Below are 26,750 nucleotides of genomic sequence, written 5' to 3' on the forward strand. Positions count from 1 at the left end.
TAAAAGTGCACTTCCACATTCGTGTTGAAAGTGAGACTAGAAGGCATGCACATCCTTAGATACCAGAGCACATACACAGTCTGGGACTGCTTCCTGTATGAAGGCAGAAGTGCACTTTTAAATGCATTACTTTCTCATTATGAGAAATTTATGAATAGAAACAAAACACCAGTTTTCTGGTAAGTTAATATGCCTTATGAGGTGCTGCTTTTATTGAACAAAGTCCTTAATTCAAAACAAGAAGTAAACGGCAGAGATGGCAGTGCTGGTCTGTATCTTATTTATTGTGTTGTTTTATTGTGAGCCTCCCTTGCAGCGGAATTTTACATTTTGTGTGTTTAAATAACAATTAATTGTCCTTTAAGAGATGCAGGGAAAAAAACATCAACACAGAGACAAAAATACAGACATTATTTATACAAAACTATTGTTGAGTATGTGTAATAACTCAGTAGCTTTACATTCAAAAGCCATTAAAGTTATATAATCTTGGAGGTGTTTCAGTCCATAAATACTTAAATGCTCTGTTTCATTTTTGTGGATCTTTATCTGGATCTATTTGTACATTTTGAGTAGTTTTTAAAATCAGTAATTGTACTTTTACTTACGTATATGTTGGGGTAAGTATTGTTCTCACTGCTTTTTTAACACGTCTTTTCCTGAGTAAAAAATTAAAATCAAAAGTCAAAACAAGGAGGCCCAAGCTTTATTGCAACAATAGTTGTTTGGCTTCAATTATAAAACAGTCAGTAACACACTGTGAGCTAACGATTTTACAGGACATCCAAAATCATCACCAGCCAAATTCAGGCACTTCTAGCAGCTGCAGGTTAATTTGCTTATGTTAGCAGCAGCCTAACCTAACAGAGTGATTTTTTTACAGTTAATGGCGTAAATTAAACCCCTTTTTCTACTTGTTCCTACTGTCTTTATGAGCAAAGCCCAGCAGACCTACACTCTCACTGACCAAAATACCTGCCTCCTCCTCCCTTTGTCAGAGCTGCAGTAATATGTTTACAGTCAGCTGTGTGCTAGGATAGTTCAACTCAGGATCAAATGAGAATAGTTCTCCACTGCAACTAGTATATCTGCTAAAGGGGTTTGAATCAATGTTTACTGAAGTCCAAAGTAATTATGCTATGTTATCAATGCAGCTTGTTAAAAATGACAGATTTTTGATTCCCCCAGCCACAGTGGCAGGTAGATGAAAAAGTTAAATTCCAACCCTGTTGCACAGTAAGGAAAAATCATATTTTACTGTACAGCCCCCTCAGGTATCTTGAGGAGCTAATCTGTACTCAGTACTTTGAGTTAACTTTAAATCTATAGCTTAGTATTTTCACTTGGCAAGATTTATAGACCAGTAAATTTACTTTCACTTCAGTAAATTTTACCCAAAGTAAGTGTACTTTTACCTAACAGTAGTTTTGTATTCCTTCTCTACCAATACTGCTCATGTACAGCATTCAGTCTGTGATATTTTAAAAATAGAATTACACATTACAAATGTATACATTGGATTACATTTAAGCAATATATTTTGATGATTGGCAAAGTACTGAAGTTGATTTTTATTTTTTCTTGTGATTCACAGTCTTATGAAGGATTACTTTTTCAAGCCACCAATCAACAAAATCAGCCTCAATTTCCATGAGAGACCCCTGGAAAAGGCTTACCGCAGCAGCTACAAGGAGGAGGTACACATATACTTCTCCTGCATTAACAATCCTATAATCATTTCATAGTATCTCTTCGTTTTCTGTGCTTGTTTGTGTGTCACTATAAGTTAAACCTCATTATTGTTTTACTCAGTATTACAACATTTTAAATATTCCTGGTAGAATTGATATGTTCTTTAGTTTTTTCATAGTTTTATCTATCCTTGTATTAGAAAAAAAGCAAGAAAACACAAAATACATCCATTAGTTTTGCTGAGATGTAAATTGAGGTATATGCAGACCTTAGGCAGAGTTATCTGCACTGTTTGAGTATTTCTGTGAGTCTTTGATGGTTCCCTGTCTGTATGTGAAGGGGCAGGGTCTGCTCAGGGTTGTGCCTGTATCCCCTTCTTCACTACTTTTAAATCACATTATATAGACAAACATTTTCACCCATCTAGGAGTCCCAGCATTGACCTCGCAGACCTGCAGCCCCCTGCTGTTACACCAGCGTTACTGCAGAGCCAAAAAAACAGACATGTAACCTCAGACTTTCTGTAAATCCACAGTGACTCTTGATGATCATCAGTGTGCACTCCATGATTTTCTGCCTCACTTGTTAACAGAAAACTATGGTTATGATTCTTTCATCAGTAACAAATTATTGGTCCATATTTTTGTTTTCTTCTCTTAAATGAAATTTATATGTAAACTCCTTCCACTTTGGATTTACTTTTTATTACGTGTCAAACTTTATATTTCATAAATGGCTTATGCTACATTTTGCTGTTGAAATATGTGCATTTGAGCAGTTTTGTGTTGAAATAGTAGGACATATTGGCATGTGTTAAAGGGGACATATTATGCAAAAATCACTTTTTCAGGCTTTTCGGGTACCAGAAAAAATCATTTCCCTTCCCCTTTCTCTTTCTTCATCTTTCAGAAAATGTGTGCTAAAACAAGCTGTTCTCAGATTTTACCCTAGTGACCTCACATTGGGAATTAGCACCCAACCCTAGGTTTGGTTGGTCCTGCCCGCTTGGAGGAAAGTTCCACCCTCCTCTCCTGATCCTCCTCTAGCTGAGATGCTGGATAGCTCAGCGGGTTACCCTGCTGTCTGTGGTCTAGGAGATTGATGGTTCAAATACCAGTTGGATCCTAAACTTTGGATAAAAGTGTCTGCAACATTGTAACATCAGGAAAGCCACATTCATTTCCTGAGAGGGGAGTGGTCAGGGGTGGAGTCAGACTGCTAATTACCATTTAAAGCCACAGACACAGAAACGGCGCGTTCTGAGAAGGGCTGAAACGGAGGGGATTTGGACGTGCAAAATCCAAATACTGGAGTGTTTATCAGCAACAAACTTCACAGACATGTTTTGGGGACCTCTGAGAACAATATAAACTTGTCTTAAAAGGGTAAAATATGTCCCCTTTAAGATTATCATTTACAGTATTTACACATGTATAACATACATTATTAAATACAAACCATATAAATAGGTTGCTATTTTTTATGGTTATGTGTTTTTTTAATAACAAAAAGAAGGACTCTTTTGTTCTTTTGTTGTTGTTTTTTTGGTAGCCCAAAATAAAATTTCTGATTGTAGGACATTATTTACCCAACATTCATAGATAGATTATATTACCGAGCAGTTATTTAGCAACTTCACATAATTGCTCAGGACTAGATCATTTTGTTTTGGATTGTTGTAGAATCATGTTTAGTTTTTAGACAAATTATAGTCATCTTTCAAGAAGACACAAACTTTTTGATAAAAAACAATAAATATGCATTAGGTTAGTTATGTATAAGGCCTTATTTTATTGTATTTTTTTCCTCAGTCTTATTCTCCTTTTTCCCTCCAGGTGAAGAACCAGGTTCAGATGCAGACATTTGCAAGCTCCACTTTCAGCTCCTTCTTAGACGTCCTCCTCAGCTGTTTTGTCTTTCTCGCTCTGACTCTGGCCTGCTTTCTCCCTCCCCTGGTGAGCCCAGCCACCGCGGGTCCTACGGCTCTTGCTGCTGTGGCTCTCACTCCACTGGCCGGCTTGTTTGAGCTGGCTTCCCTGGTGCTGTCCATACGGTGAGGAGGCTGAAAAATTGATTTTGTGGGGGTGTGCTTTTGTCTGTGAGGGATTAAAGATGTGTACATATGAGGGCTGTCAAGTTTAATTATGTTAACTGTGATTAATTAAGGTCTTCAATTTGTGTATGGATTTTTAAAATTGTGATTAATCACAGGCTTTATTGTCACTTTCAACTCAGCATCTCCCTGCAGCCTCATGATGGCTGCGTCAAATAAGTCCACCACTGATGATGATGTCATCAGTGATGTCAAATAAGTTCACCACTGCTCCTTAATGTGTCATATCACTTAAAAAAAATCCAAGACAGCCCAGTGGCCAGGTAAAAAGTTATTTGCACCTTGTGTTATCAAACATTTACCTTTGACTAATCTCTTATTTTCTTTTCAATCCAAAAGTTTTATTTTCCAGCAGTTAGGTTCATGTTAAAATCTACAATCTATACGTATAGGTCTGTATCCAAACAGGAAGACAACTGCCCATAGTTAAATACTGTAGAAAAAACACAAAAAACAGTTTTGAGGGCAAAATAATGGCATTTTAAAATGTGATAAAATGGCTTCGATTAATTGCAATTCAGATATAAATCTTGATTAACAATTTTTGTGTTTTGACATCCTTAGTACATATATGTATCCTTCGTCAGCTTGGATGTCGATTTTTATGGCCATTCAAAAAACGCGTGAAATATTATTTTATTCAACATTTGCCACTTTAGTGAATTAAACTAATTATAACTCTGTGTTTTCTTCCTCTGTATTTTTTCATCCCAGGATGAAAAAATACAAAAATAAAAGTTCTGTGTAATCAGGGCCTCAAAATATGATTTGTATGAGTAAAAGCCTTTAATTCTTGGGCTTGAGTGGTGTTAAAATACCACACATGGGCCCTCTGGTAGCACTTTCACTCTCCACCAAAAACAAAACAACATTATTTTATATGGCGATTGGCTCCCAAACCACAATGGTTTAACTTCCTCTGGCCAATGGGTCTGGCTCTTGTCCATTTATCTGTACCAGGCATGACACAGAAATTTACTAAATAACCTATTACTGGAAACAATTCGAAACAGAAAATAGTGAATCATTTGGATATCTAAACATTTGTTTTAATCCATTTTGTGGTTTTATTGGTTTTGGCAAGCATCTCAGTGGAAAACAAATTAGTTTTCACTTGTTGCTACTTGAAAATGGGCAATAAATCATCACTCTCTATCAGTGGCTTTTACAGCACTGTGGTGTTTTCATAATGTGTCTTAATTAAAGACTGATGAGAGTCTGCTGCACACTGCATGTGAGCGCTGGGGCAGGATTATGACTGGGGTGATGGAATCAGGGAAATATAATGGGAGAATATAATTTGTTAATGTCTTTTTCTTTGCTGCATTTGGTGTGTGATGAAATTCAATTGTGGTTTGTTTTACTTTTCTGTTGATTTTGATCCTCTCCTCTCTTGCAGTATGGCCTTCTATCTGGAGGAGGTAATGAACTGCACCCGCTCCCTGCTCCTGGTGGTCTCTGGATGGGTCCCACGTCATGTGATTGGGGCTGTGTTGGTCTCCCTCCCTGCCATCTCTGTGTTGTCCCACCTCATGTGCAGCTGTAACTTGCCTCTCCAGGTAAACATCTTTGTGAAGTTTATATCAGTGGGTGCAAAGTTTGCAAACTTTTTTGAAGATCTCAAATGACAACATCCTGACATCCATGCATCAACTGAGAGAATATGGGAAATTGTTACAGTTGTTACAGCAGCTATAGACCCTTTTCAGGCCGATATCAAGATTATGTTATCGTAGAGGCTGGGGGCAAAAGAAAGATCAGCACGACTAGCAAACACAGAGTGTTCGCCATGTAGGAGACTTAAAATGTGGTTGTGCTGTTGTTAATTTTCTGTCAAAGTGTTTCTGATTTTTTATCAGTTAAAAAAATCTGTGCTTTCCTCTCCTGGGGCGACAGGCTGTGGGAGTTTTGTGCACATAACAAGCCCTTGGTTGTTTCTGTCCTCAATTTTCCTCAGTCCAATAATAAAGAAGAGGAGGAAATGTGAAAATCGGATGATCAACTTTCAGGAGTTTTATATTAAACTGCTGCGTCAGTCGTAGTAAAAGACTTTTAATAATCAGCCAATCAGCTTTGTAGGACATCATAAACAAAGTTTATGGATTATTTAGTATGCTTTTGCTCCAGCCAATAATTCACAAAAAAACTGAAACAAAAAGACATTCTATTTTATGTTATATTTATGTCATATTCATAAGTGCATATATAAACATTGGGACATGCGTATTTATTATATCCTGATCTGACAATTTGACCCATAGACCCAGTTAAGATGAGGCTGAAAACTTTATAATTTTCAGTTTCTGAGTAAGCAATCTGTCTTTTCAGGAAGGGTAGAACCATTGGTGTAGTGCAGAGTATACGCAGGTATGCTAAGTATACTCACTAAATTATTAGCCCTCATAGAGTAGGGCAGAGTTAATTTCAACTCCCAAAGAGTAATTTAACTCCTTTCTGAATCAAATGGTCTTCAGCGTTAGAGTTTTTTGACAGTGTTGATCCTCCATTGTTCAACTCTGTAAAGAGTCAAATGATCTAAACTCTGCCCGCTGTGATTTAAAATCTGGGGGCATGAATGGGCGGAGTTCCCCTTAGGGATTGGTATTGAAATCTGGTACTGACATGATAGACATCACAAAACATCTGATACCTACCATACTGAACTGCATCACGGATTTTGGTACTTAATTTCGGTACCCCAGCCAACTCAACTCAACCTCTTGCAACTATATAATTGAGTACCAGTACAAGTCTTTTTCCACATCTGCACCCTGCCAATTGCTACCATGTATGCTTTTGGGTGGGAATTGTGATCAGGCGTTTGTGTGTCCAGTTGGCCCATCACTGTTTTGAGTTTTCTGAACAAGTAAACTTCATACCACAACAACTACAGGAACTAACACTTATCAGTGGTAGAGAATCTACATGTGATTTCAAAACTTAAAATGTTAGCTTCACTGATATCTCTAAGCAATAATAAGCAGAGAGGAGTCTGGTGGTTTGAGACCCTACCCATGCCGGTGGTCTAAAGTTCCTTTGAGAACAGCAGAACTGTGAGCTGGCATTATCCCCGAAACAAACTGTTGAAGGGAATAGCGAGCAGGTTTCAGGAGGCTTTGTCTGTGGATCTTGGCCCTTGAAATGTTGACTTATCTTCATCTCTTGAGTCCTGCATGTGAGATCATCGAGAGCAGCCTTAATTTTCAGCCTTTTTCTGAAATTTTGAGTCATGTCCATATCCCACTCTGAAGAACTCTTTCTCTTCTGCTCGCTAGATGTGTGCTGTTTTGATATCTTGTTTTTCAAGGATTTTCAACAGCCCGTTTCTGTATCCCTGTCTCCCCTCCACCCTGCTCCGTCTCTTCCCTCAGCTCTCTCTATCTCTTCAGGGCCTGCAGATCAAAGCGGTAGTCTCAGGGAGGGTTGTTAATTAGACATGCAGTTTTCTGGACTTTAATGCCTTTGAAGCTATAAAACCCAATAACAGTACTGGAGGGGAGGGCATGACAGGGAGACAGGGATGACACGTGTAGGGATGAGAGGAGAAAATGTTATCCTCTCAATATAATCACTAACAACCTGTGAATGGCCTCAAAATACCAATGCTTCCCTCCATATTTGAAAAGATTCTGACATGAATATTTGTGAGAGCCCAAATAAAACTGGTTTTACATTAAATATACTCAGAAAAGGTTTTGGTCAGTTTCTGACTTTGAAAGGTGTTTGATTGCAATATGCAAATATTGTATTTTGAATTGTAGTATTGGCATGTTCTCATACCAAACTTCTTTGCTGTTCTGTTATTCCACTTCAAAAACTTCCCCTTTTTTCTAGGTGACCATGTTTTTGTGCTGTGCTACCATCCTGGCCATTATTCAGTACTGCAACTTCATTCAGCTCAGCTTCTGGATGCGTTCGGTCCTGGCCACTGCTACAGGTGTCGCCCTGTTGCTGATGTTGTACAGCTCCTTGCACAGGTACAGGAAGCTTTTGTTCTCACAAGTATCTGTGTACATACTCATCAGCTTCATGCTTGTGGTGCCTCTATTTTCAACTAGAGTGATGGTAACTTTTTATTAATGGTCAACTAAACCATTAAAATATATGGAGGGATCAATTTGGAGTTCAAATACAGAATCCATTAAGCACACAATATGATGCACACAGCTTGGAGAGGGACCCTTTGTCAGTCTATTCAACAGATTTATTTCTTAATAAAATGTTTTACTTTGGCTACAACATTTTAATTACAAGCTGCCTTCCTTCTTGTCATTATCTGTTGCCTAATTCATCATCCATTTATTTATTTAGTTATTTTAGGTATTATATCTAACTATTGAACTATAACTATAAAAATTACTGACATATCGCTGCTACACTGTTGGTGTCTTAAGAAAGACCGTTTGTGATCTCACCACTACTCTACGTCAAGATGTATCGTGTAGCATTGTGCTCCACATTGAATACAATGGAACTCTATTTTTTTTTTCCAATATGTATGCCACATACGTTTTTAAACTGCAGTGATATCTTTGTTGGCTCTCTTAGGTGATCTTTGGCACATTCTAGCCCTTTTAAGCCAATGAGCAAGCAACCACAGAACAGCAATACCGCAAACCTTGTGTATGAGGGTGACCTGATGATGTCATAGAAATTAGGGGGCGGTGCCACAAAAGTCATCTGTACACATGAAAGAAGAACAGAGAGAAGAGAAAAAGGAGTGTGTTATACAGGGGATGTCCTGGAATGATGACTCGGTGCAACATTTAAGGATTTTATTGAAAATCTGTACATGTTTAAGATTGTTTCATAGCACCAGTCTTTAACCAGTGCACCCAATATGTCTTCTGAGAAGTAGTAGTAAGATTAAAACACTTAAGAGTGCATCTGAGTTCTATGAAGTTCAAATCATTGCATGCATTTAATGCTTTAAAGCAAAGTGTATCATATTTGATACTATGAATCTTCAATCCAATCAACATAATCAATAATTTACTTAAAATTAACAATCTGATAAATTATTTAAAAAGCCCTGCAGTATTGGTCGCTAAAAATGCCTAATGTATCATATCTGATACAGAAAAGCTACTTCAACTGTTTCTTTTTTCAAGCCCTTTTGTTTGTCATTATCTTGGCTTCAAAGCCAGAAGTGACGGTAGTTCAGAGACTTGAACTTTAGAGGAACTAGAGGTTAGCAAATGAAAAGTAGGTGTGGTAGAACTAGCGTGGTTAGAGTCTTTATCTCAGTGATAGTGTGTTCCAGATTGCATACTTTGATACAAAATACTTTATAAGTGCATGCAGTGTGTTCACACTGAGAAGTACATTAAAATGCGGATTACTACTGGCACATTCAAATGCGTCCAAGAATTGTGTGTTGAATGAAGGACACTTCATACCCTCAATGAACGCTAGTGGTGTACTGGACACGCTACTGTTAGCATGCTAGCTTGTTAGCTAACATTAGCTTCCGCTAGCTAGATAAAGGCATTTAAGGCAAAATAAGCTTATTTTCTTTTAGGAAATGTTAAAATAAAGTACACGTTAAAGGAATATAATGGTGAAAAATGTCCGTGTCTGTTTGCAATTTGCAGTTAATGAGGAACAGTGTAAATTAATTACCCAGGAACTACACCCTGGTTCCAGTGATTGAAAAGGATGCACGCGATTAGCCAGTTAGATTCAGATGTCAAACTTACTGGTGGAAGATGTCTGTTAAACTAATCATCTATCATTTTTATGAACGCAGCCCTGAAATCCCAGTCAGATGCTCTTTTTAAACTGTAATGAAATCTCCAGACACTAGGAGCTGCTGCAGCTTTGATGAATGGCTGTTGACTTTCTGCCAGAGCTTTCCACTGGCTCCCTGCTGGTCATAAACATGAAACGCTTAGCCATTAGCATCTCATATGAACAAGGGGCTATGGCAGTAGTTTGAACTAGGAAATGGTAATAAGTTGTATGTCGACTGATGAGGGTTATACCCATGGATCACCACTCAGTCAAAGTGATGAGTAACCTGGAATGTTAATCTGGAAGAAGGAATGGGGGCTGGTGAAGCTAGTGGCTAACTTTAGCCACGCTTTACTCAGCATACCAATTTCAGGTTCACTATAGAAACTAATATGTGTTCAGTGAATGGTTTTTATACCCACAAGGAACTTCCCTGCACACTCTAAACAACAGTATCCCATGATCATGGGTAACTATCATTTATATCAGTGGTTCCCAGCCTTTTGTCCTTGGAGCACCCCCTACTTGTATAGTAAAAATGGTGAGCCCTTCCAGGACCACCACAGAGAAAATGCTTCTCTCATGTCAAAGATTAGCATCAACTTTAATTGTTTTTAGTGTAAAACAATCCCCCAAAAGCAGGCCCATACACATTTGTTGCTACCAAAAACCTTTTATGTACCATCCAGTAAGTGTGTTGCATTGATTTTAGTCCATGTATGCAAACCTGATTTTGACAACCTCAGGGCAGACAAAGCCTTGCGCCACTCCTGAAATCTCAGGCTCCCAGGGGCGCCCCGACTTAGGTTGGGAACCCATGATTTGTAATAACCAAAACTTTTCTTAAGAGCTTAATTCTTGTCTTATTCACATCCTAATAAATTAACACAGGTAGATCAGCACTGTACAAGTCAATCTCTATTTCTTCAGAGAGTAAATATGATTAAATCAGACCATCAGTAAATATCTGTAAATTTCTGTGTACAGTGTGTATGTGGCAATTATTAAACTTCTTTTCCCCCTTCTGACACCACTCTTGTCTTTTTCAGCTCCAATCAGAACAACCTGGCAGCTCATGGGTGAGTATCTCTGTGGATATGGAGGAGTTTGATGGAGAAGTGACATTTGAAGGGTCAACAGCTCTGGTGTATTTTCTTCATGCTAGCTCTCTCTCTCTGACTTCTTGCAGTTTCCTCTTATTTGTCCTTCCCTCTGTATTTCCCACTCTCTCCCCCTCTATCCATGTGTGCACCAGAAGTAATGACTGCTAAATGTCAGTAGTGGTGAAAATGACTCATCTAGCTCCTGCTGGCTTTAATTCTGTATTAGAGCCACAAGTTAGCTACCTCTGCTACCAGGGAGAAGACAAAGCTGGATGGAAAGACTCTCTTCGAGGAGTTAGCAGCTGTTTCTCAAGACATAAAGAAAAAACATCTGCTCAAATTGTACTTTCAGCTTGTAGATGATTTAATGATCTGACGTTAAGGTCAGAGATCTAGGCATCTTTTTAACAAGCAGATATTAACATGTAAGTTTGCATCTCTTCTACTTCAACTCCAATTTATACATGTCCCATAATGATTTCTCACCCAGAAGCATTTAAACAAACATGCTGTTTTATGTCAGAAGTGATATTGGGAGGTCTAAAGAGTGTTACAGAGACGTGAACTTAATTGGGTTTGACTTAAGTCAAAGAAAGTATAATGATTTCCTCCTCTTAAGTACTATTGGTACAGAGCTAGTATTACCTGTGGATCTCTGATCATTTGTGAATAATTTCATATTTTCTGAACAGTAGCAAGCTGACTAATAAACTTGCGCAAGTCACCTGTCATCTGCAACTGATCAGAGGAAGAGAGAGAAAGTCTAGCCTTCCTCCCTTTAATGCATGAGAAAGGGAGATTATCCTATGTTAAATATTAATCTCTCCTGTTACTCAGTTCAGTCAATCAATCAACCTTTATTTATACTCGAGATATCATTGAGGGGCACCCTCATTTACAATGATGTCGAGTCCATTACAGTGGAAATTCAGGGAATACAAACTAATAGAAACAGAGGAGAGACTGATAAAAGGGCATTAAAATCATCGGACTGGTGATGATGAAAATTACAGTAAAGGTCACACTTATGTACAATTACAGACATAAGGTTGGAGGTTCAAAATAACATTTCTAAAAAGCCCAAAAGGTAAAAGCTCAGTAAACCTAAGCAGCTGCTGTAACCTATTCCACAAGTCAGAAGCAGAATAGGAAAAAGCAGTCTTTCAAAGTTGATTCTGTGAATATTATTCTGGACTCTATAAATTTGGGATCTGTGTGTGCTAAAATGTGGTTGCTAATTTGCTCTCGAATGTTTACTTTGCAAATTACAAACATGTTTAATTTGCACAGGATTAAAAACACATAAAAAGTACACACATAGATATTTACAAATGGTACAAATGGGCAGAAGCCCCTAGGTAATAATAATCCCATGCGAATAGGGCAGAAGATGAATTACAACATGGATATAAAATTGCAGTTTTACAATTCCACTCGAGGTACAAACTTCAAAAACTCCTGTCATCACATATATATCATTTCATCCATATAAAATGTGTCCTGTGCTGGAAGTATTTTGTCATAATGTCATGTCATTAACATTTAGTATTATTTATGTCTAAACACACTTGGTGCAGCACAGTCCTGTGTGTCCCTCTCTCTTCTTAGTCTGATTAATCCTTGTCTTAACCCCCCCCCCGAGCTTAAACCACTCTCACTTTTCTTCTCCACTGTTTCCTCTCTCAGACTGAACATCTCCACATCTGGTGATGAAAGTTCGACATCAGTCGTCCCTGCCTCTGACTCTCCACCCCAACCTCTCGATCTTCTGGTCCCAGAGGTCGTCTTGGCCTTTTTCCTTCTTCTTCTCCTCGTCTGGTTCCTCAACCGTGAGTTTGAGGTCAGCTACCGACTACATTACCATGGCAACGTAGAGGCTGACAAACACCGTTCAAAAATCCAGACAATGCGAGACCAGGCTGAGTGGTTACTGGGCAACATCATCCCCATCCATGTCGCTGACCAACTCAAGGTGTTTAATTCTTTTTTCATAGGAAAATATTATATTAATACCGTATATTTAGGGTTACAGTGAAACACTGACAATACACAAATGTATTCTTGTTTTAAACCTGAACTCACCAACTTTTATGAAACTATTTCTATTTAGGTCAATTACAGTATAAAGCCTCAAAAACTTAATTTAGAAAAGTCTTCCTTAAATGGATGTAATACAGGTTTTGTGTGTGGAACAATGTTATTTAACAGGTTTCTTATGTGAAATAACTTTAGAATATTTTAAATATAAAACCGTATTTTAGTAAAGTATATGTATTTTCCTTTTATTCTTTCTATATGAAATCTTTGGCTATCATCACTTTAAGTGTCAACAGTTCTTTACTTTTGTGGGTGTCTCTTGTCCTTTAAATAGTTAAATAATTTAGCATTGTGGACTCTAAAGTCCATGTAATTTGTTGTCTCTAGCAGTGCTTAACAAAGGCCCACTAGTGGGCCTGAGAGGTACTATAGATGAACCATGACAGGTCATTTACAATAACTAGGCCCTAACCCAAGTATGCCAATAAACAAAAATAAAATCAAGGTTTTGGAGTTGCCAAGTCAAAGTCTGGACTTCAATGCAAATGAGATGCTGTGGTGTGGTCTTAAATCGACAGTTCATGCTGGAAAACCCTCCAATATGGCTGAGTTAAAACAATTCTGCGAAGAAGAGTGGGCCAAAATTCCTCCACAACGATGCGAAAGACTCATCACCAGTTATCACAAACGCTTGATTTCAGTTATAGCTGCCGAGGGCGGCACAACCAGTTATTAGGTTCAGGGGGCAATTACTTTTCAATTAGGATGAAACAAATGGGTTTGGATTTTTTTCCCTTAATAAATAAAATCCTCATTTAGAAAATGCATTTTGTATTTACTTGGGTTGTCTTTTTGAGATATTAAAATTGGTTTGATGATCCGAAACATTTAATTGTGATAAATATGCAAAAATAAAAAAAATAAAAAAATTAATCAGGAATCAGAAAGGGGGAAAATACTTTTTCATGGCACTGTAACTGTTTAGAAACTGAGGATGGAAGGATCTTCTTAAATTTGATGTCATATTTTCTGTATATAAATATATATATATATATTTATTCCCTGAAAGTAATGATCTTTTCATTCACTGCTTGTTTAGGTGACCCAGAGCTACTCCAAGAATCACGACAGCGTGGGTGTGATCTTTGCCAGCATCGTAAACTTCAGTGAGTTCTATGAAGAGAGCTACGAGGGTGGGAAAGAGTGCTACCGTGTCCTAAATGAGCTGATTGGAGACTTTGATGAGCTCCTGCGCAAACCTGAATTCAAAAGCGTGGAAAAAATCAAGACAATTGGAGCAACTTATATGGCAGCGTCTGGTCTAAATGTCCGACAGATGGCGGAGAATGACGACGAATCTCCACACGCTCACCTTACGGCACTGTTCAACTTTGCCCTGGAGATGATGGGCGTCCTTGATGACTTTAACAAGAACATGCTGGGGTTTGGGTTCAAGTTGCGAATTGGATTTAACCATGGACCGCTTACAGCAGGTGTGATTGGCACCACGAAGCTGCTCTATGACATCTGGGGAGACACAGTTAATATTGCGAGCCGCATGGACTCCACTGGCGTGGAGTGTCGGGTGCAGGTGAGCGAAGAAAGCCACGCTGTGTTGAGCAGCATGGGCTTAGAGTTTGACTATAGAGGTACAGTGAATGTGAAAGGCAAGGGTCAAATGAGGACCTTTCTGTACCCCAAATGTGGGGAAAGCATAAGTCAAGATGAAGCAGTCCAGGGCGCTAGTGTCGCATCTTCATTTGTGGTTGGTAAGACTTCAGGATCTGTTGCCCAGACAGCAGCTCCTCTTCCCTCTTCTTCCACTCCTCCTCTTCCTCCTTCCTCTGTTTCCTCACTCCCTCCCCCCCCACAGAGCGCTGAGCTTGAGCCTCAGTCCACAGAGATAAAGGAGGAAGGATATAGGGACGCTCCCCTCCTCCCTGACACAGACCTTCTTGTCCCTCCCTGCTCTGAACTCGGCCCAGAGCCCAGAGCTGCACCTGCACATCTGCCCTCTCAGGTGCAGCCAGCTCCTCTCGCACTCCAGGAGGGGGAGGATGAGGAGGAGGCCAATGAGCTAACAAAACTCAATGAGGAGTTTTATGCTCGTCTCTGATCTCCTCTGTTGTCTGCTGCCTCTTCACAAATGACTGCAGGTGTGGGCAGAGGGTCCTTTCCTTTAGAGTGAAGTGACCTCGGCATGGATGAAGAAGGAGGACTTTGTCACTCCAAAACAAACAGTGTCTTCTTAAGTCAATCAGAGAAATGTAGCCTGAGTGATGGGCGGTTTGGACCTGAAAAGAGTTCAGAGAGAAGACATGTTGTCAGCTTTGTCCTTGGTGTTTTTTCTCAATCATTTTTGTTATTAAGTGCCTTCAGGACTAGAAAAGTAAATGAACAAACATGAACACTGAACAAATTTTTATCAATCTTAGTCTACACAACATGCTGTGGTTTTCTTATGCCATGCTTTTACTTTCAATGCAAGAATTTCTTTAAGAAAAAAAAATACATTATTTTTGTGGCATATCATTTGTTGTAACTTGATCAAAGTTGTGATCTTACTTAAGGGAAAATTATTTTAGATTCTATATAAGTGCCAGTGCTGAAAAATGGGCCGAGCAGGGAACTATGGGAAGAATGAGGGAATCACACGAAGCAGTGTTAATGCATGTATTCTGCTTTAACATGAGGGCTTAATACAGTATTCATCTGTGCACGAGTCTCGGTAAAAGGGGACAAGAAGCTACAAAGCCGACTGCATAGATTTTAGTTTGTGTAGCAGCTAAATGCACATTTAAGCACAGGTCTTGCACAGTGTTTTCCTGACCACTTGTATTTGGTAATTATTACAGTGAAATTACTTTTGAGAAACCCTATCTGTCACAAAAAGTACAATCAAAGCACAAAGTTGGATCACATGAGGGAATTGAGGTTTAATAGAAGAGTTTGATGTAAAAATTTAGATTAACACAGAAGCTGGCGGGCACTTTAAATATACATGAAGTGAAGTTTCACCAAAGAATTCTTTTAAACACTCCTCCCTTGTACACTGGAAAAAACTCAAACCATAGCCAGAGTAGTTATCTTATAAGAACAACTGGATGCCACAGTGACTCAAAAGTCCAGACAATTATCTTATTTTCAAATATAGAATACAAAAATAAGCCCTTCATTGCTTATAAATAAAAAACTGACAATACTTACCAAGTGTCTTGCAATTAGTGACCACATTTCCTTTCAAAACACTATCACTAAACACAAGTGATATTTTTAATTATTAGAAGCAATTTACGACTTATTTTTCGCTTTTTTATAACTTTAACTAAGATGTTTATCTGGACTTGTGAGGTTAATATGGCTACTATGAGTGTAATGAGATATTTTGACCTGTAATTAGAGAATTACTTTGCAATGATTTGAGTTTTTGCAGTGTCGACATGATAAGATGGATGTAAAAAGGCTGGGGCTTGATCTTAAATTGAGCAAAGTGATAGTTAGATTGAACCACTCTATATGACCAAAAGTTGCTGTCAGAGAAATTAATTTGGCTCCTTAACTGTGAATGCATTCAGGTTCAATCACAGAGTTCACAGCATACAAGGTATGGCTATCCAAAAAAACAAGACTAATGTTTTAATATAAATTTATTTAACATAAACATTTTCAGCTCTTTCAACTTCAATATATTCCCCTTTTGCACCAACACTGCATTCGGATCTTTCACTAATCAAAGAGGTACAGTAGGCCATCTTTGCATTCTTTTCTTAAAGAGGGGGTATTATACTTTTCCGATTTTTAAAACATAAACATAAAGTCACAATGTTGGGTGTCCATACTTCACGTATGCAAATTTTCAAACCGCAAGATAAACGTATGTGGCAGTTATCTTGGAATTAGAGTGTAAACTGATGAAAACGGTTCGTAGGGAATCTCCCTGAGATCTTCCCGAGACGAGATTTCGATGGAGTAAACTGATGAGGTCATCGCAATAGGATCTCCTGACTGGTTCGTCCGTGCTGCCGGCAAAGCAGAACAGACCGCCCCCACAAGGCCTTTTAGCCATTTAGCCATTTAGTAACACAGTAATTAAACACTTCCCAGATATGTCCTTCTCTATCATTTGCTGCTGCTGGTTTTCTTCCCCCTCTCTCTCCAAACTATCAGGGTCAGACTCCGGGTCTAACACGTATGGACGTATATCAAAATTCGCCATATTTTTACTCAGTCAGACCGGTTCATTCAAAGTTTTCAACTACTAGCATAGCAATATAGCCACATTAGAGGGGGCGGGCACAAAACATTGAGTCCTGCCGCCGGCCAGCCTCCGGAAAATCAGCCAATCGGAGGAAAGCAGGTCCGTGGAGGGTGGGGTGTTAAAGAGACGGCAGCGAAAACAAAGCGTTTCAGACGGAGGTTAGAATAAGGGTTTTTCAGGATGCCAGTGTGAGAAACATGAGGAGTTTTTTGAGCTGTAAACCATGTGAAGCTACTACTTGGGTATCAGAGAGATGGTGTAAAGCTTTGAAAAAAGGCATAATACCCCCACTTTAACTTCTGACACACGCTCAAAACATGTTCCATTAAGCACAGATTTGATCTTAGGCAAAGGAAAAATCCCATGGTGCTAGATGAGGTGAATAGGGAGGGTGATCAAGCAAGCACTGTGATTTGTTTTTGGGACAGAACCTGCTTTACTGAGAATGCAGTGTGAGCTGGCACATCATTTTGATGAAGAATGATACCATCTGTCTCTTTCTTCAGACTTTTTTTCACAATTTTTCTAGAACCTGTTTGTAACAGTGTTGATTCACCGCCAATTCTTCTGGAGACCAGTTCTCCAAAATGATACCCTTAATGTTAAAGAAAATAATCAACACAGCCTTTAATTTGGACTTGCTTTGTCGTGCCTTCTTCATCCTTAGTGGTGTTGTCTCAGGATCATAGTGGAAGATCCAAGTTTTATTGCATGTAATCATTCCTTTCAAAAAATGTGTTACCTTCAGTTTGTTCCAAAATGTCCCCACAAATATGCTTGTGTTTTCCCTTTTGATCAGGAGTCAGAAGTTTTGGGACAACTTTGGCACACACCGAAACCATGTTCAAATTTTCATGCCAAATTTACCAAACTGTCTCTTTATCAATGGAGACAATTTCTTCTTTCTCATTCTGAGTTGTCTATCATTTTGAACAGTTTGTTGAGTGTTTTCAGATGTGCATGGGCTCTCGGAACATTTATTGTCTTGAACATCCTCTCTGCCTTCACAAAATCTTTTGTGCCATTCAAACACCCGTGACCGTGACATGCAGTGTTCTCAATACACCTCAGTTAATGTACTGATAGATTTGGCTGCTATTTTGCCCATTTTACCAAAAATTTCAAGTTAATACGTTGCTCAACTTTTAAGCTAATCCTTTTCTGACACCTTAGTAAAAGCATGTTGCTTCAATCAGCAGCTAGCAGTGAACTAAAGACGTCATTGATTGGAAACTTACAGCAGTTTTGCTTGTATAACCAACCTTTAATATTAACACTCTGTGTGACTGTGAATCATGTGGTTTCATCGTCATAACCGCAGTCTCATTATTTAATAGCCATACCTCGTACAGAGTCTGAGAGTGAACTGCACATACAGGAAGGATTCAGACTTTAAGAGTCTTATAAAAGTCACACATGTATTCCCTGTTCCAGGGTGCAGCTTCATCCTTGAGAAGTCGTTTTAATAAAGACGAGATAAAGAAATGTGTATAAGACAAGGTTAATGAGGACAATTCATTATTAAAAAAGCAAACACGTGATTTTAGCTATGAACATTTTCCATCAGCTACTGTTCTGCCAAGAGCAGGCAACCAACTTTAACACCTGCCTTTAACAAGGGATATTTTGTTTTTAATAAATCCCATGAAAGGAACAAAACCGGCATCAAATAGTCCCAGGTCCAATGGGTGATATGTCTAGTGTATTTTCAAGAACATCTGGCATCTTTTTTTATCAAAAAAAAAAAAAAAAACATGAATATGAATATGGGCGATGGCAAGCTGGCATGTCCTGGTCTGGCCTATCACGGTGAGCGACCAGAAAATTATTCCGTCAGTCTTTGTTATCTGAAGATAGTGACAGAAATTAATCTGATATAAAAGGAAACAGATTTTTTATCACAAGATAATAAGAGAAATAAATGAGATCTTCAGAAATAATCTGAACTTATCTTTTTATCACAGAAAAACCAGCGTTGTCAGCTCCGGATAAACAGATACGTCGGACGAAATCTTAAGAAAACAATCATAAATGACTGGAAAAATTGAGTGAATATAATGTATGCGTGCATGTCTGCTTATTGATCTGGGATTGATCATTCATCATTTGTTGGTTCTGACCTTTTAATTGGATTTATTAACAATTGTGAAAACAACAAAATAAATCAATAAATATGACACACTGAGAGACAGAAACATAAAAGCATGGGACTGTGAGGGACAATCGTGTAAATCATCAATGTGCTCTTAGTAGATGATATGGTGGTCCAACTTGTGCAAAAGCACAGAGCAATTAAAGTTTGTACAGTAGTGTTTTTAACTCCTCAGATATAAAGTTTGTAAAGCTCCATATGTTGTCTTTGCTGCCAGAAAAAAAGAGAAACATTGTTCAGTCCGTCACAATGCATATATTCATTATTTAAGTATTGTTTGCCTTTAGCTGTGTGACTCGCTGTTGAAGAGGTGGGACATTTATCATTTTCCTGTCACAGCCTTTATACAGAAGAGGCCCCTCTACTGTATCTACCTTCTTAAATTGTGCCACTTAAATCGAGTGATCTACAGGTGCAGTGCAACCTAAACTAGCTGATTGTTTTGTGATGCCTAAAAGTATGACTGTATTTTTTTGTATTTTGTATTTCAGATTTTTTTTTATCATGGTGTTTTCATTATGAGCGTAGGTAATGATTGTATGTTTGAGGAGATTGTGCTTGTTGTTGTGCAGGTTTTACAATGATTGTTTTTGACAGATTCCATCTTTTTTTTGTTGCTTTTACAGTTTATTCATCCTGTCTTAACCCCTCGCCGCGAATAGTGTGGGGGTGTTTCCATCCTGGACTACAAACTCTGTAGTTCTGTTTGCTCATTACTTACTTCCTACTTTGTCTTTACACCTGAAAGCACTTGTTTCCCCCTTTAACTGTGTGTGGGTGTGGGTGTGTGTGTTTGTGTGTGTGTGTGAAAGGTTTTTTTAACGTTTGCTCCAACCCAATAGCACAGAAAACATCCCTTTATATGATGGATAGTGAATGATGGTCAGTGAACTACATGGCCACTCTAACTGTTATTATGCTGTCGCTGCCTTATCCATTGTGGATTTATATGCACAAAGCTGAACAAAACCCATATCTATTTTTGAAAATGCTAAGATTCCAATTACAAAATATAAACTTCATATAAAAGTAAGAAAGTTTGTGTTTGGTATATTATTTCTTTGATCTAACAGTGTTTCTTAATATGCCTGTTTTTTTCCATTTTAAATGGTGCCAAATTTGTAAGGAACATGCATTTGTGAGATGAGCAGCAGAGCTGAGTATGTGGGTTGCACCCATAAAAAAATTGCGGAATCTTCTCTGCCAGTGCCAAACAGCTCATTTTGCCAATGACTCTTGCCGACACCATTGCATGGTCTGACGGTGAAGTGCAGTCATGGCAGGCCTCCTGGCAGCCCTATGAGACTGCAGATTGGCTGCGTGCAGTCTGTTCCGGATTGTCTTTGCACGCCCACTTCACAGTCTGTCATCCCCCACTATATGGAACTTGGCCTTCAACTTGGAGATGGTACTAGAGCTCACTCCATAGAATGCCATGTGTTGGTTTTGCAGAACACCAGCTAGAAGTTGCCCAATGAATAAGAGAAACCCATCTAGGTACTTTGCCCAAACGATACCAGCTCCTCCCCTCTCTGGGGGAAACCATTCCATAAAAATGAACAGCAGTTAATGGATTTAATACTTGCATCATAATAATATGAAATAAACAAAACTATAGATGTGCATGAGGGTGTGTTGAGGCCAGTCCCATCTTGTGACTGGAGATGTCATAAACCGACATCACATACCTTTTGTATGTTGGAGCTTAACACTTGAATGTAGTAAATAAGTTTGTTAATGTGTGAAAAACTGTTAACACGCACACAGCTCTTTCTGTCACAGAGTGATCACTAGCTTAAAGTCACTAAGAACACAGCAAAATGAGCTGTTGGGCATTGGCAGAGATGATTTGGTAAATTTTTCATGGGGGGAAACCCAAATACTCAGCTCTGCTGCTTATCCCACAAATGCATGTTCCTTACAAATTTGGCACCAGGCTTTCCAAGAAGCATTTTACAACAAAGAAATGACCTACCAAACACAAATTTCCTTACTTATAGTGCTGAGTTTATATTTTGTAATTGGAAACATGTTATTTGGAAGACCAGTAATCATAGTAACCAAATTATTTTTAGCACTCTTAAAAAATAGATATGGCCTAAAGATTTTGCACACTGAGACACTCATGTCACAAGCAGTAACAGACACAAAAATAATAAAAGAGGAACATTAATTATTGTGTGTAGCTGTCTTCATCTGTAGCAGAAAACTATTGTTTACCTCTGCCATTGTGCACATTCACATCCAGTGCCTTTTAACCAAGAAAATGTTTAATCAGCATATCTGGGCTTTAAATGTTTATGTAAGATAATCACAGTAACCTTTTTAGCAAATTCCCTTAAACCTGTTAACATGTTTGTCTCAAAATTGAGACACAAATTGAGCAACAGGATACCTTCGTTGTTGGCTTAAATTGTCATTAATTTTGTTGATTTAATTTAATAGTAGTTTCTACTCTCAACACTCTGCCAAATCTAACAAAAGCCATGCTGCTGCAGCCCCAACTTGCACAGCAGCGATAGAAACTGGGCGTGATAGATTTGAAGGCTGACACTCCACCTTATCTATATTACACATCTGTATAAGTAAATTATTTAAATTAACACTGCTAGCTCAATTAGCTGTAACACAGCTGTGGGCAAAGTGTGCGTGATCTTGACTGTATGGTTAAGCAATTTCCTTCTTTGCTGGACATAATGAGTTTGATTTTGTACCAGACCTTCATCATTTTTATTTGTTTTAATATTTTTCTTTTTATATTATGTTGAACATTAAGCATGTATCGCTCACACGCAGGTTTCTTCAACTCACTAAACTTTGCTCATTTAAGGGAACTTAGGCTATGTCCTTCTCTTGCAGTATGTTAATGAGGTTTTTTGATTTTTGCTGAGTTTCCCATCAAGTTCAGTGCTAAAGTTAGAAAAAGCAATCAGGAAAACCTCTAAAGGCATTCAGAGGAAGTATTTTGTCATCCTGTTTTGATTAAGAAGTGTGATTTTGGTTTGTGATGGATAAAAGGGAACGACATAAAAGCAAAAAGTGTTTTTTTCCAGCACTTGTTAAAATCCTCACCGTTATATAGCACGGCCAGATATTCTCAGTGTAATTGTTCCAGTAAATTTAATCCATATGTGTTTTCAATCACACTCACAGTATGATCCAGAGTTATTTGATTTAAAAATTGTGTTTCCCTGCTATGTTCTTGAATGAGATGTATTATGTATGTTTTTGTGCACATTACCCATGTATCATTTATCAACACATGATTATAATCTGTACACATTTGCACAAAGCACTCAGTGTTTGTACATATGCAGTTATTTTATGTCACATATGATTTTTTATACATGTGCATGTGTCAGATTTTGCCAGAGAACAATGATCAAGAGACACGTATTATCAGATTGATTCAACGCGTGTCTGTTTGAGTGCGAGTGTTATGATTTTATTACACTTTTTTCAGTGTGAGAGAAATAAATCTCCATCCAAAAAACAGCTGAGTGCACTGGTAAATATAAAATGACGAGTTTGTGAAACAATTTCTACAGTGTAGGTTGAAATTTTTGTTTTGTTTGCAGCATTTCAATGCCATATGCACAATACTGGATAACTATGAATTCTGAGATAACATGTTATAGAGAGAAAGGTGTTTTAGAGTGTGATAAAGATATGATGTTGTATTTTTAACATACATTTTATAAAACATCCTTGGCCTGAACCAAAACAGGCTAGTTATTTGTATTTACACTAAGAAAGCAAGAAAGATACTTGTTCGGACAGATAATTTTCAGTTCTAAAAAAAATGAAACAGGATTAGTTAAAGAAAAATTAGCTACCCTTAAAGGCACTAAAATTGTAATTTACTGAAGGACTTGCACAGACAAGTCTTAACTAAGACTAACTTAAAACGTGTGCAAAAAGATGTACAATATGAGCAGAGGTGGACTTTGCTACTACTATGCAAAAGTAGGCAATTGCATGGGCCCCAGACTACTAAAGGCCCCCAAAACACATAGGCTAACTACCTTAATCCCTTTTCCTGCGCTGTTCTGCATTCTAGCTGTTAAGAAATTTAAGGGGGGTTATAACACTCATCGAAAGTGCAAAATATAAATTAACTTGGTTATATCATAGTGGCATTAAAGCTTTAAATAATAAAATGTAAATATTTGTCAATTAAATCTCTTTTCTAACCTTTTCTTTTGAAAAAAAAAAAACAAAATACAAAAACAAGTCATTTGGTGCAACTGTTATTTTACCAAATATTTTATAACAAATGTTATACAAAAATATCATGAAATATATATATTTGGCTACTTTTTTCAGAGGTTTAGTTTGGTAAAACATGACAAAAAAAGGAAAAAGAAATCAAAAGTGGAACAAATTTTTTTTTTCTTTTAGTAAATTCTCATTTGATTTTGAAATCAACATGCAAACTTAGTATTACATAGATCTGGTGTCATTTAGATGTCCATTTAGAGTCATCAAATAGTTATTTTAAAATCCACCAGGACATTTCTTCACAAAGAAGACTGTTACACAGTCAATTTGGTTAGTTTTATGTCATATTATAAGTAGGACTTTCTTGGATAAATCAGAATCTAAAAACAGTGGATATGGAAGGCCCCGTACCTGTTTTTGCCAAGGGCTGCACTTAAAAAAAAAGCTAAATCCGTCACTGAATATGAGTTTAGTATACCTGCCCCTGATTCCTTCAGAATTATTGATTTTAATATCTAATGTGTGCTAAATTCTCAATGTAAGTAGTTCATCTGGTCAAGGGCCTGGGAAATGCATTATAAATTATGTAGAAAACGATTTCATCTTAATTTTGCAATTTTGATATTGATGTGCTTTCTTTAGAATTTACATAATGTAACTTAGAAGTGCATTTGTTTTAAAGAATTTATGCAAAACTCATGCTCTACATTGTAATAGTTTAAACACAGCAAGAATGAAAAAATGCTTTTGTCTGAGTCACAGTTAATTGTTTTTAGGAATAATACTGAATTTGTACCTTTCATAAATTGCACTTACAAAGTAGAAGTAGCCTGTGTCTGCGTCTCAGACAGTGCTCTAGCGCCCCCAGTGGTTGACAGGAGCAGCGTTTTCACGCAGGGCGTGATTGCGCGGCCCCTCCCCCTCCACAGCCGAGCTGGAAAAGAAAAAAAAAAACTTTTTTGTATCGAAGGAATCAACAGCCGCCATCTTGTCGTGGCTCGGAATTAGGATTTCGGTCCAACAGTGGTTTTTACGTAGAAATCGAGCATCCTTTCCGTGATATGACAGCGTCCTTCCTCAGAAAACGAAATCTTAACATCGCATCGGAGACATTTTGTGCGAAAAAACGGGGATTGGATCGGTGGTCGTCGGGGAAAAAAGCTCCGTATATCTGATTTCCCCTTCAGAGTGCGGCGATTCAGCCCCTGTCGCCGTTCGGGAGCAGTATTGTTTACCGTGGGCAAGCCAAGACCAGGTCGTGACTTTCGAAGTGATTTGCAAATATACAGCATTTTTATGCAATTGTGCATTTTTGTGGAGCTTCGCGCGATTTTTGCATGAAGAAATTTGACGTCACGCAAAATGGGTACTTGGAACATTTAGAAATAACGACCTCTCCCCCGGAATGCAGCAGGCCATCTAATTTAATTGGATCGTTTCACTGAAGTTCGATTTTTACATGGGGAATATTTTATTTGGGGTTATTTAACGATAATAATGTGGGTGTTGGGTGTTGGATTATCATGGGGTGAATGGCGGTGGCGAAGCGGGGCGCTATTGCATCTCTTTTGAAAGGCACCGACTCTCACAGCACGGAGTAGCTAACGCTAACAGTTAACTTAGCTAGTAGCAGGCAATTAGCTAGCTATTAGCCAGTTAGCCAACGTTAGCAGGCTTCAGCTTGCTAATGTGCTAACCGGGAAGGTTGATATAACTTACCTGCCGTAAGGTTACCATAGTTATCTACTTAGCAACCAACTGGACACGATAGCAACCATGGCTGAAAACCTGCTGGACGTTGGACCTCCCAACTCAAAGCGGCCGAAGCTGAATTCACCTGCCCTGTCAGCGTCCGATGGACCAGGTAAAGGCCTCAACACCGTATGCACTTGTAAACACGACGTTTGTTCAGATTGTAATTTAAAAGTCATGTGTAATAATAAATAAAATCTATCAGCTGCCAATGCAGCCCAGTTGTGAGTTAGCAGGTGATCTGGGTGTGCTGAGCTGTTTGTTGGTAGCAGTAAAGTCTGCCTGTGGTTTTACTGCAGTGTTGTGGCTCGGTTAGCATGTAATTGCAAGGACCGGTTTATTAGGAACACTCGCCTTTGCAAAATGCAGTTCTGCAGTAGTTTCTACCTCTTGAGTGCATTGTCTTTGAGCTATGTGCAATACAAGTCAAACATCTAAACTCTACAATAACAATCGCTGCAATGACGAAAAAGCTAACGAACCCCCTAAACAGACCAGTAGGTGAGCATTTTTATGAGTTACTCTTTTAGTCGTATCTAACATTAACTGATCGGAGGTGTAAGCTAGTGATGATCATTTCATATAAAGATATTATAAAACATATGGGAGCAGTAAAAAGCTCTGCGTCAGAAGATGAAATGTTATATAGTTTTGCATCAGAGTTGATGAAAACGTGGTGTTATTGCAAAGCTTTGTTGTTCTAAAAGCTCACACGCTGCAAGCCTTCAGTCTTTATGGAAATTGTGCATTACAAACGTGTGTCCATCAAAGCCAACAACTGCCAAGACAGGACCTTCTTAAACAGTGAGCGATTTCTTGTTTGTTCAGTCTGTTTATTGTTGTAATCAAGCCAGCAAGAAGGAAGAAGACCAACAAATAGCATTTCAAAATGACACTTAATTTATCTGCCAAGTATAAAAATGAACAAGTAGAGACAAAAACAGTCTCATTCTGTGCCAAAGCACCACGAAGCAAGCCTAAACACTCAAAGACCAATCTGGATGTGATCAGTGGGCCTTTGATTGTACAGTAAATATTTTATTTGCTCATGTTCTTGTTGATTATGTTACAAGATTTATTGAGACATCTGTCTCCGTGGAAGCATGTACTTAAAAATGCTATGTGCAAGAAAACATGAAAATAAATCTTCATGCTCTGTGAGTGTAGCAGGTATTTTAAAACTCCTCTCTGCTAGCAATGTGAAATTTAGAAATTACTGCTTTAGTCAATGGACATGATGTGCCTGAGTAAGACTAGCCCTCCTAAAACATTTAGAAGAGAGTGACTTAATCAGGTACATTATTCACACTGATCTGAACGCTTTAAAAAAAATGGTGTTATTTGGATGGCCAAGACAAAAAGAGCAAGGATTTAAAGAGGTACTTACTGATGTAGTAACCATTAGGGGTCAACTGCTTATCAATCTGGACCATTATCAGGGCAGATATTCTGAATTATGCTGATAATCTGTATCCCCCTTTTGAAAAAAATGTACCATGTTCCTTCTGGCCAGTGATAATTTCATCAACTAGAACTTTGACTAAAAATGTGAGTTGACTACCTTTATTTTCTACAAGGACTAGACAAAGACTAGCTAAAAATTAGGGATGCATGTGTATTTTCATGAAATCAGTATCAGCAGATATTGGCTTAAAATGTGAATTATCTGTATCAACAAATATGAAAATT

General features: G+C 38.1%; 2 protein-coding genes across 5 annotated transcripts in view; both read left to right on the forward strand.

Annotated features, from left to right (window-relative positions):
• The window catches only part of adcy9 (adenylate cyclase 9), a 66,791-nt gene extending 50,225 nt beyond the window's left edge, over positions 1-16,566 (forward strand). Inside the window, exons 5-11 of the mRNA XM_041784275.1 lie at positions 1,595-1,697; positions 3,528-3,745; positions 5,205-5,364; positions 7,640-7,782; positions 10,588-10,617; positions 12,328-12,613; positions 13,778-16,566. Of these exons, the coding sequence (XP_041640209.1) occupies positions 1,595-1,697; positions 3,528-3,745; positions 5,205-5,364; positions 7,640-7,782; positions 10,588-10,617; positions 12,328-12,613; positions 13,778-14,794 (1,957 nt within the window). The 3' untranslated portion in view covers positions 14,795-16,566. The remainder of the gene's footprint in view (positions 1-1,594; positions 1,698-3,527; positions 3,746-5,204; positions 5,365-7,639; positions 7,783-10,587; positions 10,618-12,327; positions 12,614-13,777) is intronic.
• A 7,696-nt stretch (positions 16,567-24,262) lies between these two features.
• Positions 24,263-26,750, forward strand: part of crebbpa (CREB binding protein a) — a 78,284-nt gene continuing 75,796 nt past the window's right edge. For 3 of the 4 annotated variants that reach the window (XM_041784271.1, XM_041784273.1, XM_041784272.1), the window contains exon 1: positions 24,263-25,173. In XM_041784271.1, coding sequence (XP_041640205.1) covers positions 25,086-25,173 — 88 coding nt within the window. In that variant the 5' untranslated portion in view covers positions 24,263-25,085. The remainder of the gene's footprint in view (positions 25,174-26,750) is intronic. The other variant, XM_041784274.1, reaches the window with a different exon arrangement.

This window comes from Cheilinus undulatus, linkage group 4, assembly GCF_018320785.1.
Source record: "Cheilinus undulatus linkage group 4, ASM1832078v1, whole genome shotgun sequence".
NCBI lineage: Eukaryota > Metazoa > Chordata > Actinopteri > Labriformes > Labridae > Cheilinus > Cheilinus undulatus.